The sequence below is a fragment of the Vipera berus genome (assembly GCF_964194415.1).
Source record: "Vipera berus genome assembly, chromosome: 2".
NCBI lineage: Eukaryota > Metazoa > Chordata > Lepidosauria > Squamata > Viperidae > Vipera > Vipera berus.
Genome location: NC_138203.1, coordinates 23,193,942 through 23,213,437, shown reverse-complemented (window position 1 = coordinate 23,213,437; position 19,496 = coordinate 23,193,942). Strand labels below are relative to the sequence as shown.

Below are 19,496 nucleotides of genomic sequence, written 5' to 3'. Positions count from 1 at the left end.
GAGCCACCACATCCCTTAAAAAGAACAGTCAATAGGTTAAACTTAATCAGGCAATTCTTGATGGTTGTGTAAACAAAACACATTGCCCAAACTTTGTCCTCTCAGATATCCCTAGATTGTACTACTAAATTTAAATTTTGACATTGCATTGACATTTCTGTTTTATCCCACCAAAGATGAGAGCTAGATTTCTGCCCAAACTACAAAATAAGGCAGACATGTATCCTGCAGCAAAGTGGTCAACATTTTTGGGAAAAAATTGCTTCTACCTAACTTTTCAAGCCTTTTTCTCTTTCTTTCTCCCCTGGCTTTCATCTTTCTTGAAAGATTTTTCAGCCCTCCCAAGTTCCAAGAGCTAATTGAGGCTTGTTCTTTAACAAGTATATCATGAATAGATGCTTCCATTCAAAATTGACTTTGCTGTCCCACTTGAGAAAGTTAGTTTGCTTATTCTTTATTACCTATGAAATTTTATCAAAAATATTCAATTCAAATAAATGCCTTCTATATAAAATAGATTGCCTTAAAAATAATAAAACAATCACTCCTTCTCAGCTAATTTACCTTTGTAACTTCTTTGAGGAAATAAAACGGTAGGTGGTGAACTATTTTCCTAAATTATCTTAAATCTCTTAATGGAAAAATAGGATTGACAGTAATAAAGTATAAATGTACATATTTGTACTCTCTCATTTTAGAAATTGGTAATATTCATAGTAATGAAGCAATCTGCATAGAAAATAATGGAGACTATTGTCCAGTTGACATTTTGACGCATTTTAACTTCACTTTTTGCTTCCAGATCTTATGCATGTTACAAAATGAAACTGAGTGGGATTCAAAAATGCATACTTTTGTACTATTCATATCTTTTTGAAACAGTGGGCACCATTTTATGAGCTGTTCACTTTCCCTCCTTGTCCAAATAAGAGATAAGATGGACCTAGCAATACATTACAGATAGAGTGGAATTTGTGATAGGGTGCAACAATAACTGAGGCATTGCAAGTTCCCTCATGATATTTAGCCCCATTTTCTTATCTGAAATTTTATCTCCACATCCATGCCTAAATTATACTTCCAATTTTACAGTATCCATGAAATTCTTTTCCTTAATCAGGAAACCTGCATTTTTGGTATACTTTTGTTCTATTGCAGGTTCTAAAAAAATGTGCAGCAAATTTTATTCCTTTTCAGTCTTTCCTTTTTACATCTATAACTAACAGGTGACATAATGCCAAAACACAAATAAGGGAGGTACAAAACAACCTTGCATGTTAGAGTAGCTAAGCAAAAGACTGATAATTTAAATTTAAACAAGAATGAGGTTCCAGATTCCAATGGTAATTTAATATGTGATTTCTAAAAAAAACATTGGAATATTTTTTTTAAAAAAACTCTCAAACAGTAGTTTTCTACTTCAGATGGGCAGACTCACTAAACAAAATTTCCAAATGTGGTTTGAAATGTGTAACTAAAAATACATATGAAGGAAATTTCAAATGAAAAGCTTGTTCTTGCAATATATTTATGCTCGGACTTGAGTTGTGGAGCAATCCTGTGAGTCTCCAACACTTCACCTGTGTATTTCGGGGGGGGGGGGGGTTAAGACCAAAACATAACAATTTCTTCTCTTGACCTTTTGATTGTTTAATTTCCATTCTAATGTATATTAAATGTATATTAACTCTTATAATGTTCCACCCAAAATTCTGATTTTTTTTTCTTATTTCTAGTTACTAGTCAAGTCTAGAAGAAATGGATGCTCAGGCTTTATTGAAACTTGTGTAAAGCCTTATATGCAAATATTCAGATATAACAAAATAACTCATTTGACTTTCTTTTTTATGTTTTTTTTATTTTTATACTGTTTAATTAAATAAAATAAATTAACATGAGAAGCTTCCTTACCCTGAATCAATTATCCAGCTATTCTAGCCTGTCCTTTTTAACTCCAACTGGAATTGATGCTTTTCAGCTCTGAGCAGATCTGATATTCAATATCATCATACTAAAGGTAAAATGAGCTGATGTTAAGTAAGCTGTATGTATTTACTACCAAATTATTTTTAATGACCATATTATTACCAGGTCTACAGTATTTAATCAATGAATCTATTTACTCATTTAAAAGCTTTTGGGAAATCAACTGAAAGACATCCCCTACTAATATGGACAGTAGTTTTTATGTCATTGAGGAAATGGCAATGGTTTTATGAAAATTATTTTGTCATAGTATTTATATTTTTAAAAACTGCATGATAGGCAACTCTTTCAGAGGGAAATTTCTATTTTACTCTTCTACTTTCTTCTACATAATTTTCTAAAGCAGTGTTTCTCAAATTTAGCAACTTTAAGATGTGTAGACTTCAACTTGAATATTCATTTACTTTTATGCAAGTATGTATAGATTTAATTGGCAAAAACCAATTTCTTCAACCAAAGAACATTTTTTAAGGTAACAGATTATCAGAGCTGGCAAATTGATTTTGTTTTAAGGCTGTTACAACACAGGAGTTGAGTTTAATGGATTTAGCAAATGTGCTGATTCAGGGGTGGGGGTGGGGTTGTCACGGAGGAAAGAAACTTCTAGAGAGATGACACATTAGCCTTGCAGTAGCACTAGAACTATGAAGAGTACAGTGTGCAAATACTTGCATTTTCCAGATAAAACTTGACTTTCTTTCCATTTGCTCTTTTTCAGTTTGCTTAAATCATTTGTATTACATTATGCTAACACCTCACAAATGCACGTTTGGTCTTTTATAGTTTCCTGAATGTTTTATTTGTTTAATTTCATTTTGAAACAAGTCTTGCTCTTGTAACTGCTTTAGTTAGTACCTCAGTTTCTAGGATAACAGCCAAGAAGAGATGTTGAGACTCTAGAATACTTTTTGCATACTTGTATTATACTGTAAGCTATAAATAAGAATTGATTATGAGCATTTATCATATAGGCAGTTAACAAACTCCATTTCTGTAATTTGCATTTGTGTGTGTGTGTGTGTGTGTGTGTGTGTGTGTGTGTGTGTGTGTTTCTTATTCTTTCTTTCACCATTTCAATGTATCAATATTTGATAAATACTCGTTGAGTATCTGGAATGCAATGGGAACAGTGACCAGAAGTAGATACTCCACCAACTGGTCTCTTGCTGGCTATTGACCAAATACTAGACTCTTTTGGTTGTTGTTATGGAAAAAAGCCCCACTGAAGACTTCCTTTAAATTCCAAGTTAAAAAAAAATAGAAGAAGCCATTTCAACTTAACTGAGTATACAAAAGATATGGCAGTTCCCTCCAACTTACCAGTTGTGGTTAGGATTTAGGTCACAGCCATATCACTTCTGGACTGAAGTCTAAAATGAATGGAGTATACAGTGCCAAACAAAAACTTGTTTGTGGAAGGCTGCTGGACTCTACTACTGAATATGAACATGAGAAGCTCAGTCTTAAATGGCCACTTTTCTGTGAGCCATGTTTCTTGGGTCTTTTTCTTGGAGAAGCCTGGAATGAAATTTGAGACATTTTTGTGCAAACTCCTAAAATAAAGCAACAGGTTATCCTTCCTGATTCATGCAGCCTTGTTTTCCGCTCTGCGTATGTATTTGATTTATTTAGATTTCCTTCCACTATAACATTGTATATTTTTATGGGCAGTGTCACACAAAAACATAATAATTCAGCCTTCACCTTTACTAAAACACGAACAATTGTGACAATGTCTGGTTCTCTCGAAAGTTTAGAAAAAAAATCCATTCCAGATACGCTTAACAAAAATAAAGAGCTGAAAGGTAAATGACACATAGCCCCATGATGTGTTTCCAAATTTTTGCAAAGGGAATAGAAGACCTGGATCTTATTTAGAGGCACATATATGTATTTCTGATGATGAAGATGAACTCAGTTCTTTACATGATGTTCAGCAAAGATGAAAACTCTCTCGTATTTGAATCAAGCCCAAGTATTTTTCCCAGATAATACTTAATTTCCTTCTTCCTAGCCACACCAATTTGTTATTGTTGATGACGTGCATATCACCCATAAGGAAATGGCAATCCACCTTTTCCTGAAGAACTGAAACACTTTTTTTCTTCCCACAATAACACAACCTGATGGCATGTATATTTGTTATACATACTGCAAAATGGATACAAGCTCTCCTGACTAATGAGGCCTCTGAAAATATTTAATTTACCATGGTAACCACAGCACAGGCGATAGGTTTCTCTGTTCCAGTGCACTTGATCTGCTGCACGTAAGATCACATGGCAAATTCAATTAAGCTGTTGTAATGGATGATCCTTAAAAATTCTCTCAGTATCTCACCGATGACAAGAAAATTAGCAGATGAGAATCCACTAATGCTGAAGTTGCTGTGGCAAAAAATCTTGCTCCAAGACATCCAAGACACTATGGATGTTATTGATCTGTCCAGGGTCCTGATAAAAGTTCAAGTGTATTCATAACACTGCCTGTTCACCCGATCATATAGTGGAGATGAAGAGAACTCATAGTACGTTGGTTTCAGAGCAAATTGTTTTGCAGCAAGTTACTGAGAGTCACAAGAAGCAACCACTGCTAAAAGCAGGTTCCTACACTGTGGGTTGAGGCTTACCATGAAAAACACAAACACCATTTTGCTAAAAGTAGTTAGTATCAGATCAGAAAGTATTGAAAGATTTGACATTCTAAGGCAATGTTTCTCAAACTTGGTAACTTTAAGATGTGACTTCAACTCCCAGAATTCTCCACAATTAATAAAAGTCTAATAAGACTTATATTCAAATGTGTCCTGTATGCTCTCTCTTCAGAGCATGAGAGATAGTTAAGAAAAAAAATCTGATACAGACTGATATCCAGCTTTCCAAGCATGTTTGAAACTTCCACTGTTCTTATCATTCTTCTTGTGTAGAGAGAGAACACTACAAAAAAAATTGCTGACAAAGCAGAAGCGGAGGAGGAGGAGGAGGAGGAGGAGAAGAAGAAGAAGAAGAAGAAGAAGAAGAAGAAGAAGAAGAAGAAGAAGAAGAAGAAGAAGAAGAAGAAGAAGAAGAAGAAGAAGAAGAAGAAGAAGAAGAAGAAGAAGAAGATCTCTAAGTTCTGATTTACAGCCACAAGAGAAAGATACCCAGTTTAAACAGGACTTTTCATTGTTGTTTAGATAGGATTACGTCCAGATTACTGGAACACACAGACAAAAAATATGATGCTGCTATGCAGGTAGTCCTCAACTTACAACCATTCATTTAATGACTATTTGAAGTTACAAGAGCATTGAAAAAATGACTTACAATGATTTTAGCACTTAAAGCCATTGTACCACATGATCAAACCAGCATGTATTTATGACAACTACAGTGGACTTGGGTCATGTGGGCTCTTCCCAACTAGCTTCCAACAAGTCAGTGGGGGAAGCTGGATTCATTTAATGACTGAATGAGTCACTAAAAGCAATTATTTGCTTAACAATCATAGCAAAATGGGACATAAAATTGAGTGCAATTCATTTTAAACCCTTTGTTTAGCAATGGAAATTCTTGTTCCTACTGTGGTTGTAAGTAGAAAACTACTTGTACTATACTTCTTTTCCCAGAAAAGTAATTAAAAGGGCAGATGCGATGCTGTTTCTGAGGAAGGGAGAAATACAGTTCAGACACCTGCAACCTAAACAGTCTCTAGCATGATCAAGTTCCCTATTAAGAAATTACTCAGAATACAATACAATTCTGCATCAAACAGTATATCACTGTGCCTAACTACATAGGTAAGAATTACAGTGCCAACAACTGTGTTTCCCCAAAAATAAGACCCACCCCCAAAATAAGCCCTAGCCTGATTTTTTGGGGGTGGGCCTAATATAAGCCCTACCCCAAAAATAAGCCCAGGGGTGTGGGGTGGACAGCACAAGTGGCAGCGAGTGCACGGGGAATGACAGTGTCCAGTAGCAGCTGCAGCCTGCTGGCCCCTTGGCGCAGGGCAGGTAAGTCTGCGTGTGGAGGCAGAGGCAGGGGGAAGTGTTTGGTGCCTATGAGGAGCTTGGAAACCAAGTGATTCGTTCAGTTTCCAAGTGCGCCATAGGTGCCCAAATACTTTTCCCCTGAAAGGAGATCTAATGGAGACTGAAAGCTCCATCTGCTTGCGAACAGGGCGCTTGAAGATGGAGCTCATCACTCTGTTTCAAAGTGTCCCATTTGCAAGCAGATGGAGCTTCTAGTCTCCATCAGATCTCCATTCAGGGGAAAAGTGCTTGAGTGCTTATAGGGCACTTGGGGTAGCTCCACCCCCTCCTCCACCTGCCTTGCCTCATGGCGGCGGTACAGCGTGGCAGGCCACATGGCCACCTGCTTGACGGGGCTGTTGATGCCACTGCCACGAGATAAAGCAGGTGTGGGGGGAAAAAGACATCCCCCGAAAATAAGACCTACTGCCTCTTTTGGAGGCAAAAATATATATAAAACTCTTATTTTAGGGAAAACACTGTATACTCACACAGCAACATACAGTACACAATTATAGTAATAGATAATAACAATAGAATTATTTTTGAAGTTGTGCTTTGGACATTTTTATACTACCAAAGGAAAAACTTCAATATAGTGATAAAAAAATATCAATTTGTTAAGTGAAAGGAAAGCTTGATCATTTTTCTTTAAAGAAAGAAAGCTAAGTCTGTGTTTTATATAAACCAAGTCAAATATCTGGGGATTCTAAAGAATAAAGTAGAAGCTTGGGAAAAAAGTGCCATATCAGCATTCTTTGTACTCTACCATATTTTGGAACAATCAGATGTACATAAAAGAACAGCTAGCATATTTTAAAATAATTTATAGTAATATGTGTGTGTGTGTGTGTGTGTGTACTTATTAATATTCTAATGCCCTTTTTATATCTGAGGTAAAAAGGTAAAAAAAATGAAGATAAACAGCATCATTTCTCATTATTTAAAAATGTCTCTCAATTTTCTAAGGTTAAATTAATTAAAATGGTTCAAATGCCTATATCTATTCCATGTTTAGTGCCCAACTTACCCATAAAGTTATTCCTAACCCGTACATTCTTAATTAGTTTTCTTAAACCACAAAGAGTGCAGTGCAATCGAAGAGTTCCAATAATTCTGAGAAATATAAAGATAATTTTCAAGAAGGAAAATATGAAACAGTGATCAATCAGCTCAACTCAAAATGATCCTTCAAACCTCACAGCACATGTATTATTTATGATATAATCTATGCAATTCACACACTTGAGCTACTTATTATATTTTTCATTTTCCCTACTTTGTATTTATTTTTTTCATATCTTTATCCCAGTTTTTTCTATTGCTTTTTTCATACTCAAGGTGGCAAACACATCTAATACCAAACACCTTCTTTCTCCTATTTTCCCCACAACAACCTGTGGGGTGGGGTGGACTGAAATAATGTGACTAGCTCAAAGTCACACAGCCCTTTTTGCATGCCTAAGGCAGGACTAGAATTCACATTCTCCTAGTTTCTAGGCCAGCACCTTAATCCAGGGTTTCCTCAATTCCCAATCCATGGACCGGCAGTGGTCCGTGGCATGCCAGAAACCGGGCCAAGTGAAACCCCATTTGCAGGATGTAGGCAGCACATGAAACCATGCCCCCTCCAGTCCACGGAAAAACCTCTCTCCACAGAAACGCTCCCTGGTGCCCAAAAGGTGCCTTAACCACTATACTGCCACAATTTTCAGAACATTATACTCAATATCATTTGAGAAGAAATGAGCATTCCGAGATCTGATGCCAAAATTTCACTATAAGAGGTCTAACAGGGAAACCTCAGAAGTATAATTCTTGGTTGAATTGTGGTTGAAATCTTTTCAGAATATATTACTCCATAAGCAAATTCCGGCCAAATAATTCAGGATTAAAAGAATTAAAATTCTTTCAAAATTTGCACTCTCTTCAGGGCAACTTACAATAACAGTGAATGGGATCAAAGCAACTGGGATGATGGCAAAGCCAAAAATGGAAAAAGCTAAACCATTCTCTTTTTCTCTATTTCTTCTTCCCAGAGAGGAAAATATCTCTCTTGACAGAGATAGAGCATGATTATCTGCAGGTTGGACTGCTCTCTGCCTCTCCCAATATTTTCTACTCTGACCAGCAAAATCTAATGCAGAAACCTTATCCAGCACCTGATACATGATTAAATTTTTAACTGCAAGTGTCCTAGGACAGTGTTTCTCAATCTTGGCCACTTTTAAGATATGTGGACTTCAATTACCAGAATTTCCTAGCCAGAATTCTGGGAGATGCAGTCAACATTTCTTAAAGTTGCCAAGGTTGAGAAACACTGCCCTACATTGAACATAGGAGTTGATGCCCATAATGTATGCATTTTGTCATATTATTGACTAGAATGTGATCAGAATATTAGGATTTCAAAAGTCCATTATTCTACATGCAACCATGTAGACAGAAAAAGAGAGACTTGTATTTTTTGGTTTCTTAAGGGTTTGCTTTCTACTGTATTTTTTTTCTGTGAGAGGCTTCAAGAATTGTGTGTATGCAGAATTAGCTTCAACGTGTTTCTTAAAGACTCACCCAGAAAAAAAGTACAATAGAAAACAAAACCCGCAAAAAATAAAAATACATCTATCTATCTATCTATCTATCTATCTATCTATCTATCTATCTATCTATCTATCTATCTGGAATACATACACATAGACATTATTCTTGGAAGGGCCAACAGATACAACAGAAAGCAAAAACACCTAGAAAATAAAATATACTAACAATAAATACAATCAAGGAAGGTTGTCTGAAAAAAGACCAAAGTGAAGAGGAGGAACAAGCCATCTCTTCACTTGGAAGGCTGTTCCACCACGTCAATTCTGCAATGGGAAAGCAGTGCCTTTTTGCCTCAGACCCTCAACTTCCTGAAAATGTGGGATTTGCAATGGATTCTCCCTTGATATAGCTAATCAATCAGGCTGAAGCCAAATATGGTTCTGAAGGTATCCTGGTGCCGAGCTATGAAGACTCTAATAGGTCCCAACTAACATCTTAAACTGGAGCTGGAAACTAATTGACAACTACAGGTGGTCTTCAACTTATAACCACAATCAGGACCAGAATTTCTGATGCTAAGCAAGGCAGCTGTTAAATGAGTTACACCCAATTTTACAACTGTTTTTTGCCATGATTGTTAAGCAAATCACTGCAGGTGGTAAGTGAATCATGAAATTGTTATGCAAATTTGGCTTCCCCTATTGACTTTGCTTGCTGGAAACTGGCAGCTGTCATAAATACATGTTGGTTTTCAAGAGCCAGAATTTTGATCACATGACCATGTTATGCTGCTGGTTGTAAGTGTGAGGATGAGTTCTATTTTTTTTTTTTTGCTAAATTGAATGGCTGTATGTCGAGGACTACATGTAATTACAGATTCTGTAAAACCAGTATTATGTGAGCCCAGATGAGACCAAACGTACGTGGGCTGCTGCTTCTTGAACCAACTACAATTTATGAAAATTCCTTAATGGCAACCCCAATTAGAGTTCATTACAGTAATCCAAAAGGGTGATGACAAGAGCATGAGTTACAACTGCCAAGTCCTCCTGCTGTAGGTAAGGGTGCAACTGGTTCCAGAAGAACCCCAAGCCTATGCTGCTTTCACCAAATTGCAGTGCACAATGAAAGATGTTCTTGTGACTGTTCCTGAGATTCAAAAAAGTGCTGTAGGAAAACAGGTAATGCAAATACCATTAAGTTCTTGTGGGGAAAAAAAATCCTTTTTATCCATTTGACACCAGACCATATATTTTTAAATCTATATGCAGCAGCTTCACCTCCTTGTTCTTTTGGCCCTTTGTTTTTCAGATACGTTATGGATTTCTACCTAAAAGACAGTAAATAGGAATTAATCCACTTTCCTATCAATTGTGATGAGAACAGAAATTTAGTCAGGCTGAGCATCTTGCTTTCTATGAATCTAACCAAAGTTAACTGCAAACCAAGAATTCATATCAAAGTCACATACCAGAAAGCCCAGCCTGTTTGTTTTGGCAACATGAGATACATATCTTTACAGAGTCAACATCATCTATAATAGCAAAAACATCATTTGTTAATTGGCTCAAACTTCCTTTTGACATCAAAAACCTAACTAATTTTCAAGAGTTTCTTTTTGTTTTTGTTTTTTTTCCCAAGACCTGGCAGGTGTTACAGCTACTAAAGAGAAGAAAAGCAGGTCCTTCCACCAGGTTTGCCTTCAGGGGAAGGTGATGATCTAAAGGTGAAAGTAAAACAAAGTTCACAAACTTTTTCTTACATGTAGGAATAGAATCTACATAATTTCAGCTTTTTTCCCCCATAGTTCCCCTTCACACACCTGACAAGATTGCCTCTTGGAAAATAGTCAGAAATGAAAACTGAACTGGCTAACTTACTATATACCAAACTGGAGACTAGATGACAATTGGTGGGGCTCCCCAAATCCCTAATACTTCCTAAAGACTACAAATTTCCCTCCTATTTCTCAGGTCAATTTTCTCTATGGTTTTCTGGTTTTATAACATTTCAGAAAGTGTTATAGTAAGAACTGTGGTGGTGCAGTGGTTAGAATGCAGTATTGGAGGCTAATTCAGCTGACTACCAGCAGTTCGATTCTCACCAGCTAAAGGTTGGCTTAGCCTTCCATCCTTCCCAGGTCAGTAAAATGAGAACCTAGATCAGTGATGGCGAACCTTTTAGAGACCGAGTGCCCAAACCACAACCCAAAACCCACTTATTTATTGCAGGGGGCGGGGCGCAGAGCCGCCTCTGGCACGCAAAAACCAGGGGCACAAAAATGGGCCACTGTGCTGCAAGGCGCTGCACTACGCAAGAATGGGGCAGAGCTAGTATCACGCAGGCACTAGCCCCGCCCCATTTGCAGCACGTGCATGCTTGCGGCCTCGTGCGTGCGCACACGCATGTAAAATGCTTCCCCCTCCCTTTTCTTCCAGTCCACCAATCGACAATGGTTGCTGACCTCTGCTCTACCATCTCTACTTGAGCTTGCTAGTTGGCCGCTTCCCCTCCTTTGTGCTGGGCGGGGCTCCTGCTCCAGGCAGCAGTGGAGGCCTGATGGACCTGCTGGTGGTGGTGGCAGCACGTATGCCAACAGAGCAGGCTATAGATGCCACCTCTGGAACGTGTGCCATAAGTTCGCCACCACTGACCTAGATTGCTGGGGGCAATATGCTGACTCTGTAAACTGCTTAGAGAGGGCTGTAAAGCACTCTGAAGCGGTATATAAGTCTAACTGCTATTGCTATTGATATAATAGACTTTGAGAAGACCAAAAAGCTTCCATATACTTTTGTGTTAATTTGATTGGCCAGTGTTTCTCAATCCCAGCAACTTTAAGATGTCTAGACATCAAACCCTATCCAGCTGGCTGAGGAATTCTTGGAGCTGAAGTCCACTTAAAGCTGCTGAGGTTAAAAAACCCTGCACCTAAGCAAAGCAATGCTTGTAGTTTTGCTCTGTCACACCAACAATTCAACCTCTTACCCCTGCAATAATAAAAATGCATGTTTTTCAAATAATTCCTTTCTTTTTCCTGGAATGATACACCATAAGAATGATAACAAAATCCTAATTCTATGCAGAAGAATGAACCATGACTCTTAATATCACTGGATGGTTATGCACACATGCTGACCTTCCCTCCAAGAGATAAGCATGCATCTTCTTTCTATCAAGTTATTGCCATCTTATTCTTTCCTCTTTCTCTTTGATCCTTTTTAATATCCCAATCCATAAATCATCCGTTCTATTTTTTTCTTCTTTCAACAAAACCATATAAGGTTTTAAGTCTTTTATAAATATCTTTTTTTCGTTTTTTAACAAAAGACAAGCCTGACTTCTGATAACTTCATGGAGACAGCCACATAGTTTTATCAGCAGCCATACAAAAGTGTTTCCCACTGTTTTCTTTTATGGTGATTTTTGTCACTCCCCCATCTAGGTTTCAGCCCTGGTATGGTCTACTGAACTCTTAACCTACTAATATATTAGTAAGAGACTTGTAGAACTTATGCTGTTTTTACAATCATAAACCACTGTCAGCATTCTCAGCACTTATTCAGTTCATACATTATCATTCTCCATGCAAACGCATCTTAGGAAACTGCTCACATGGGAGCAAATTACAGAAGTGATGCAATTGCAATATAGTGATTGACTAAGAATGTAAGCAAAAAGTTCTCCGCTCAAGTCTCATTAGAGTCAAGAATTAATTACATACTCATAGTCAAGTTAGAACCTCTTGGGTTTAGTTTCCTATCTCCACCATGAGGTTAAACTATTTTACAAAACTAAAAATTAATCAAGGTAGGTAGACAGATATACAGATAAAGAGGGAGTACTATAAATTCTCCAAAAGTGCACATATAAACATTAAATTATCATATTTATCTATGTGAACCAACACTGAAGATTCTTTGATTTGATAGACAAGTGTCACTGCAAATTAAAGATGCAAGGAATGAAATTCTGATTTCTAACTATCATAGCTAAGAACCAACTTTTCCCTTGAAATGGTATAAGGTTTCCTGCTTGAGAGAGGGTTAGACTAGAATACCTCCAAGGTCCCTTCCAACACTGTTTGTTATTCTATTACTCTGTATATGTAAAAAAGAACACTAAAAAGCTAACCAAATTCTGAAGATTCTATAGATCCATTGAAATTTTTGAAAACTTTTGATTTTAATAATCATATAGTATTAAAAGGTCATTAAGTCTTAGTCTTGAGAATTTCTATGAAGCATCTTTGCATGAATGATGAGAAAGCAAATTAATTAACTTCTCTACTTAAAATATTTAGCTGTAAGTGTGGCTTAAAATTGGTTCTGTTGGGGTTTTTTTGTTTAGAGCTACAATACCTTAGCTACTACATCAAACTTCCAAAGGGAGCTTTTTAACACCAAAGCTAATTTATTTTGCACTGAATAAACACTTTTTAATCCTGTATTGCATTTTCATTCATCTATCGATATACACACACAGGCTAATATATAGTCCTTCACCTGAATTAAGCATATTAACTCACTACTTACTCCTTTCTGATACTGAATGAAGGCATGAGCCAGCAACATGTTTGAATTAATGTTTCAGTTTTATTTACTAAATGAATATACAAGAGGCATACTTAACAACCCAAAATCACACTGGGCTATCTGCTGTCTCCCAACTTTCACTAAAACATGTGAAGTTATTAAATGGTATTATTTCTGTTGCTGAAGGAGAAAATAATCAAACAAGTGATTATTTAAATAAATGCAAGTGAAAAGAAAGGAAAACAAAAAGTGTCTTGTTTTTTTTCTCTAACAGTTTTTAAAATGTGGCTATCAGTGTGTTACCCAAACACCAAATATAGCTCATAGCTCAGACACAGCTACATATACAGACATAACATAATGAATAGACATCTTCTAATCCAGACCTTAAGTTTGCAAATTTTAAGTCTTATACCACGTCCATACTGACTAGCTACAGTCAAAATTTGATTTGGGCTTTTAAACACCCATCCATATTGAAGAGAGTTAATTGAGGTTTGGGCCTCCACTATGTATCTGGATTTGGTTTAACTCAAGAATTGTTCCATTTTCTGAGGAAGACAATATTACAGCAGAGCTAAATGAACAAGACCTGTGCTGATGCTCCTTCTTGACATACAACATAGATGTTTTTGAAGGAAATGTTAATGGAAGTCAGGTCAATAACTGGCCCAAAGAACCAGATCTCAGTGGTAAATCAGCCACCTTGCATTCAAAATTCGGCATTTAAAGTTTAAACAAACACGTAGCAGGAAATAAAGGGAAAAGAGTCCTCTGACATTACCTATCTAGTTGATAACAACTATTATTCTGACTGGAAAACTGAAGTCAATTTCAATAGCAGTCAGGAATAAACTAGATGGACAAACAGGTATGTCTAAAGCAATTTCTTATATAGTACTGTATTTTTCTGTGTTCAAACCACTATACTTCAAAAAAGGAAAAGCTGGAGATAAGGCTGCTGAGAGAAACTCTGAAATAAAGAGCATTATTTAAATAATGATTCATGGACAAAGAAAGCCTTGTATCCCCAGAGTGTGAAACTTTCATTCCAAAAGAGACTTAAGGTGCCTCTCTTGTTAAATTTGATTCAGATGACCCTTTAGTATTGTTTTTCTACCAATTTGTACGACTTTGTATGGCTTTGATTAGGCTGCCCACTGCAGTTCCTCTACAATTTTTTGATATTTTTATTTTGCTGTTTGAGGATGTGTGTGTGTGTGTGTATACACACAACCACAGGTACATTCATGGGTACAGTAAAGAGCTTTCAATATCTTATACACAAAAGCAATAAACCAAATTAATCAAGCACTTATGGAAAATGAGATGATGGGTTTACCTACAATAATAAAAAATTAGTTATAGAAGGTATACCTATTCTACACCTTCTATAGAAGGTATAGAATATAGAAAATTCAAGCTCATTGCCTTCCTTAAAGCTCAATAGGAGAAACTGGGTAATTTTCAATCCCTTGTGACTAGTGTAGCTAAACAGATCTCATGTTTTATGTCTTCTCAATTTCTCATTTCTTGGTGCAGCCGTCAAGCGATCTCTTGAGGTCCAACTTGAACTACCTTGCAGTATGAAATGCATAGCATACCAAGAAATCTTTGAACAAAAGCCTATGTAGATACAAGTTTTATAAGCAAATTATTTAATGTTTTATTTTGTTCTAAAGCACTTTTAAAGGCTAGCCAAAGAGAAAACACAGGAGTGCTGGCCTTGGACAAATATTGGAAACTCATTTGCATCAGCCATGCCAATGCTACAAGAGTTATCATCACTTATCTGAAAGATAAGATAGCCTCTAGGAAAATTGCAGAAATATCTTCTGTCAGGCTACCCCATGCAGTGAGCTGATAACTCCTCAATTACCAGGAGTTCAACAGCTCAGTGACTGAACTGTTAAAGAGAAAAGCAATATTAGTTACACCAGTATTGCTAAGTATACTTCATGCAATGGCTCCATAAACACGTTCTTAATACAACCCCAGCTGTTCCCATGTCACCTACAAAATAAATGAAACAGATAGGAAGTCAAATTTTGAAGTTGATGCATTTGGGGGGGGGGAAATACCCACTGTCTTAAATAATCAGAAAGTCAAAACTCATCTACTGGCACTGTCTGGTCAATTCTAAGCTGCTGATTCAATAAAGAATTCCCTCAATGAGATGGCAAGATATAAAGATAATATACCTTTGATTGCTTAAATGTAACTATGTTATAGGAGAAGAGCTGCAAATTTTAACAAAGAGGTAGTATATATCAAAAGACACCATAAACTTTTTTCCAGCCAGACCACTGTCACAATAAATACTTTCCTCTGCTCTTGTCCCAACTGTAAAAGATAAAAGACCTGTGAATATTTTTGTTGGAAAAACAGCTGAGGACAGCTATTTGGTTGCAAAAATCTTCTTCTAGAATATTTCTCTTAAACCTACCAGGACCCTACCTGTCACATTCAACACAATGGATACAGACTGTAGGGACTGTAATAGTACTAAACTAATTTCCAAAACTGTTCTTAATATTTCATGTAATTAATTTAAAGTAACATAAACTTGAGCAACCATTTAAATAAAGAAAATTCTAAAATTGCCATTTAAAACAACTATAAAATGAATAAACTCATATGAATATTTGTATGATGGGGCAAAGTTCCAAAAACATTTCCATTTAAAAAAAAAAACTATGAAATTTCATTGTTTCGGTGTTTGGTTCCTGTATATGCGCTATAAACTTTGCTGATTCTATTTTTAATGCCAAACAGTTGCTTTATTGAAGAAGAATAAACAAACAAGTTCATATATTGCAATTTCCTTTTTCCACTGTGCTGTACTGTTGACATAGATATCAAATTCCATGACTGGTAACATTCAAATATTGTCTTTCCTGCTTCTGCTTTGTATCACACCTAGCCTATAGGAATTTTTTTTTCATGTCCCTTGTTCCTCTACCATTTACCATTTGCACACATCAAACATAATGCCTAAAGTCTGCAGACTGGAAGGAGACAAAGAGGAGGAAGTGAAGAATCAATGAATCTCTGATGACTAATAATCACCCTATAGAACACCTGTTCCAGGTCAATATATCTTTGGAAAAAAATGCCCCAAGGCATCACTATTTCAAAACATAGGCTACCTTCCAAGGGAGGGACAGTGAGAGCACAGGTCTCAACTTATTCCACACAAGCAGCTTACTAACAGCTTTTGTATTACCAGCCAGTGAAAAGAAATCCATCTGTTTTAAAGGGAATTCATACCTTTTGGATCCTCCAATGTAGGTGAAGGTAAAAGTGGAATCTGCGTATCTGAAATCTGAAATACAAAAGAGATGTATTGCTATGGGTCAATCTTGCTTGTTTGCCACATCTGTCTTGCCTAGTCTGTTGACCTCCCAGCACTCTCAGCTCTCTCCCCAGTAGTGTACACACATATAGCATCAGAGATTAATTCAAGCTGGAAATAAAAATAGCAACCATTATCATCATAATATAGGAGGAGGAGGACCACCCCAGTCTACCCCTCCCTGCAACAAGTGCTCCAGTGCTATGGCAACAACAAAGATTTCCATTATCAGTGGAGGCAACAGGCAGTAACAAGGCAAACTGCTCAAGGCAAATCGAACATTATCAGAAATTATCTGAGGACAGTAACAACCTGAAATATTGAAGATTTGAAATAAGGAGCGAGAGAGGGAGGGAGGGAGGGAGATAAAAGGTAATAAAGATAGCGATATGGTATACAAATGTCCCTAAGTCCACCCTGGAAGATATACTTTTGATCATCACCTTCCCACGCATGAAAAATATGATGGATGGACCCCAGTTTATTGTTCAGGCAATGGCTTAAAAACATGGAGGGAAAGTAGGTGCATGAAAAAGAAGGCTGAGATGGATGCTGGCTTATTTTTTACAGGTAAACCAAAATCCAATCTAACTAGGAAATCAATGAGCAAGCATCCAACTGTCCCCAAATTAAGTGCCACAATAGCTACTTTATCTATGATGAGTGGGGGGGAGGTCGTCACATGCTTTGAGAAGACCCAAGAAGAAGACGCCAAAGGATTCTCTCCAAATGAGTTCAGTCACCCTCCTCCCATCAACATGTTTGGAGCCAACTCCAGCCACTGCCCTCCGTGGAGAAAAACCGTCCGAAAGCAACTGAGTCGGGATGGGAAGAAAAAAGACCCAAGCTGGGAAACTCACCTGCAAACAGGCAGTCCTTTTCCGCCTTGCACTTTTGGATCACTATGTCAATATCCTTCTGAATCCTCTCTTGCCTTGAACACATCCCCATGAACTGAATCCCTGGGGGGAAGGAATAAATTTAAAAAAAAAGAAAAGAAAAACCGCCTTGGGATTCCTCCGCTGTCTCCCTCTAGCTCGTTTCCTTGCTTCCTTTTCGGTGAAAAAGCGGTTCAAAAATGGAACCCTTCCAGGAAGACCGAGGGCTTAACAAGGAAAGGGGAAAAGCTTTCCTTCCTGGGTGCGCGCGGAATCCGGGAAAAATCGGCGTTGCATGCCCAGATTATGCTCGCCCAGATGTGGATGACAGTTTCCCTTCGGGCTTGGCAGTAGATCCGAGAAGGGGTTCGGGGTGCTTTCGGCGCCGGCAGTGGCTTGGCTGGCTGGCGAGCGGGCTGGCTGGCTGGCTTGGGAAGGGGAGCACCCCGGAGATTGAGATGGAGCCCAGCGACTCTTGGCTCTCCTGCTCCCCCTCCGCCACCGCTGGGCTGCTGGAGTGACGGGGGGAGAAAGGAGAAGAGGAGGAGGAGGCGGCGGCGGCGTATTACAACAGCGGCAGCTCCCGGCAGAAAGAGAAAGCGAGCGAGCGAGCAAGTCACTCCGCCGCGCGCGCTCACGCACACAAACACAAACACACACACACACACACACACACACACCCGCGCATACAGGGGCAGCTCCCCGAGAGGCCGACACTTCTGCAGCGACGCCAAGCCGCAAACCCCTCCCCTAGCCGCCGCCGCCGCTCCCAGCCCAGACACTCCGCCTGCTACGCGTACTGTTGCTTTCAGCTCAGGGCTGAGGAGCGGAGCTGGAGGCGGACGCCCGGGCGGCGCTTCCCTCTTGCTTCGCGGAGCCTTTGGCTTCTCCGTCCACGGCTTCTCCCGAAGGGTCACCCGGGCAGCGGGGAGCGGCTTATAAGGCTGCGTGGCCTCTGGCGCGAAGGGCGGAGGGATTCTCGAGTCCCCTTTCCAAAGACGCGCCGGGTCTTGCCCTGCTGGCGCCCCTTTCGGGCTGAGAGGTTAGGCCTGCGTGGGGACTGGAGGCGCGAGCTGCTGCAGGGAAAGCGCCGCACACGCACAGCCCCCGCGCGCCCTCTGCCTCCCGCCGGCTACCCCACGTTGTGGACGGGCGCTTCGCGGCAACGCTGGCCCTCTTCCCTTGCTTCTGTGTGTAGACTTGGCACGCCGGCCGTCGGTGGGTGTCGCTGAGAGCGACCGAGTCGTAGAGGTTAGGTTAATGTGATTGCTTAGTGACAAATTCTAGGCCAGAGAGTGGGGAGAAGGCGGGCAGTTTAGCTCCGCCGGGAAAACATTCGGCTTACCTTGGTCCCAGCCTGTCCAACCTCTGCAGGGTTGTCGTAAGGCTAAAATCCTTCTTTGCAGGATTGATGAGCAAAAGAAATCGGATTACCTTTTAATAAAATGGAGAGTATTTCGGTATAATACATAAAGCTACAAAGGAATCGGTAGGATAACATTTACATCTTAATAACTCCACGTGGAAAACTAATAATGTTGGGAAAGGAATTTAGGGGAATGCTGCAAACAGATTTGCAAAACACCACAAGGTAAGCAGAATCTTAGAATTAAAATAACAATGGGCGCCTCAAGTAAACCCAATGAGTGAATGCCCTCTGCGGTGACTAATAGGATTTTAGATAGAAGGATTACCGCGTGCTTTGCCTTTGGTATATTTACTTTATTCCCCTTATAACCTGCCTTTCTTTCAGCTCTTCAAGGTAACACACCTTGAACTCCTCTGATTTTTCCCTATGGCTGTGAAAGGTGGACTGAGAGTGACTGGTCGGAAGTCATGGATTTGAACCTTGGTCTTCCCAGCCCTAGTTCAAGACCATAAAATGCACCCACCCATCATGTTTGCATGTAAGAATCATCACTCTGAGTCACTATTTGCTCTGATAATTCTACAAACAGCTAAACCAACCCAGGTGGCAAATGTGTTATGTTTCCATATGTTGCAGGGTTAATGTAGCAAACCTATGGTTGGCAGCTGAAGTTACATCTGTTTCAGACTATCACTATGAATGCACAAATGAAGCAGCTTTGGTTTCCTCAATTTCTCATTTTTCTAGTTTAACTTGTCTTCTGATGTTTGCATCAGTTTACGATTTGAAACAATTCACACAAAACTTTATACATCTTAGT

At 38.7% G+C, this 19,496-nt stretch overlaps 1 protein-coding gene across 2 annotated transcripts in view; it reads right to left on the bottom strand.

The window, feature by feature from the left end:
* The window catches only part of PARP8 (poly(ADP-ribose) polymerase family member 8), a 187,803-nt gene extending 169,763 nt beyond the window's left edge, over positions 1 to 18,040 (bottom strand). For both annotated transcript variants that reach the window (XM_081320533.1, XM_081320534.1), the window contains exons 1-2: positions 17,290 to 18,040; positions 16,345 to 16,399 (exon numbers count right to left, since the gene is read on the bottom strand). In XM_081320533.1, coding sequence (XP_081176659.1) covers positions 16,345 to 16,399; positions 17,290 to 17,380 — 146 coding nt within the window. In that variant the 5' untranslated portion in view covers positions 17,381 to 18,040. The remainder of the gene's footprint in view (positions 1 to 16,344; positions 16,400 to 17,289) is intronic.
* Positions 18,041 to 19,496: the final 1,456 nt, after the last annotated feature.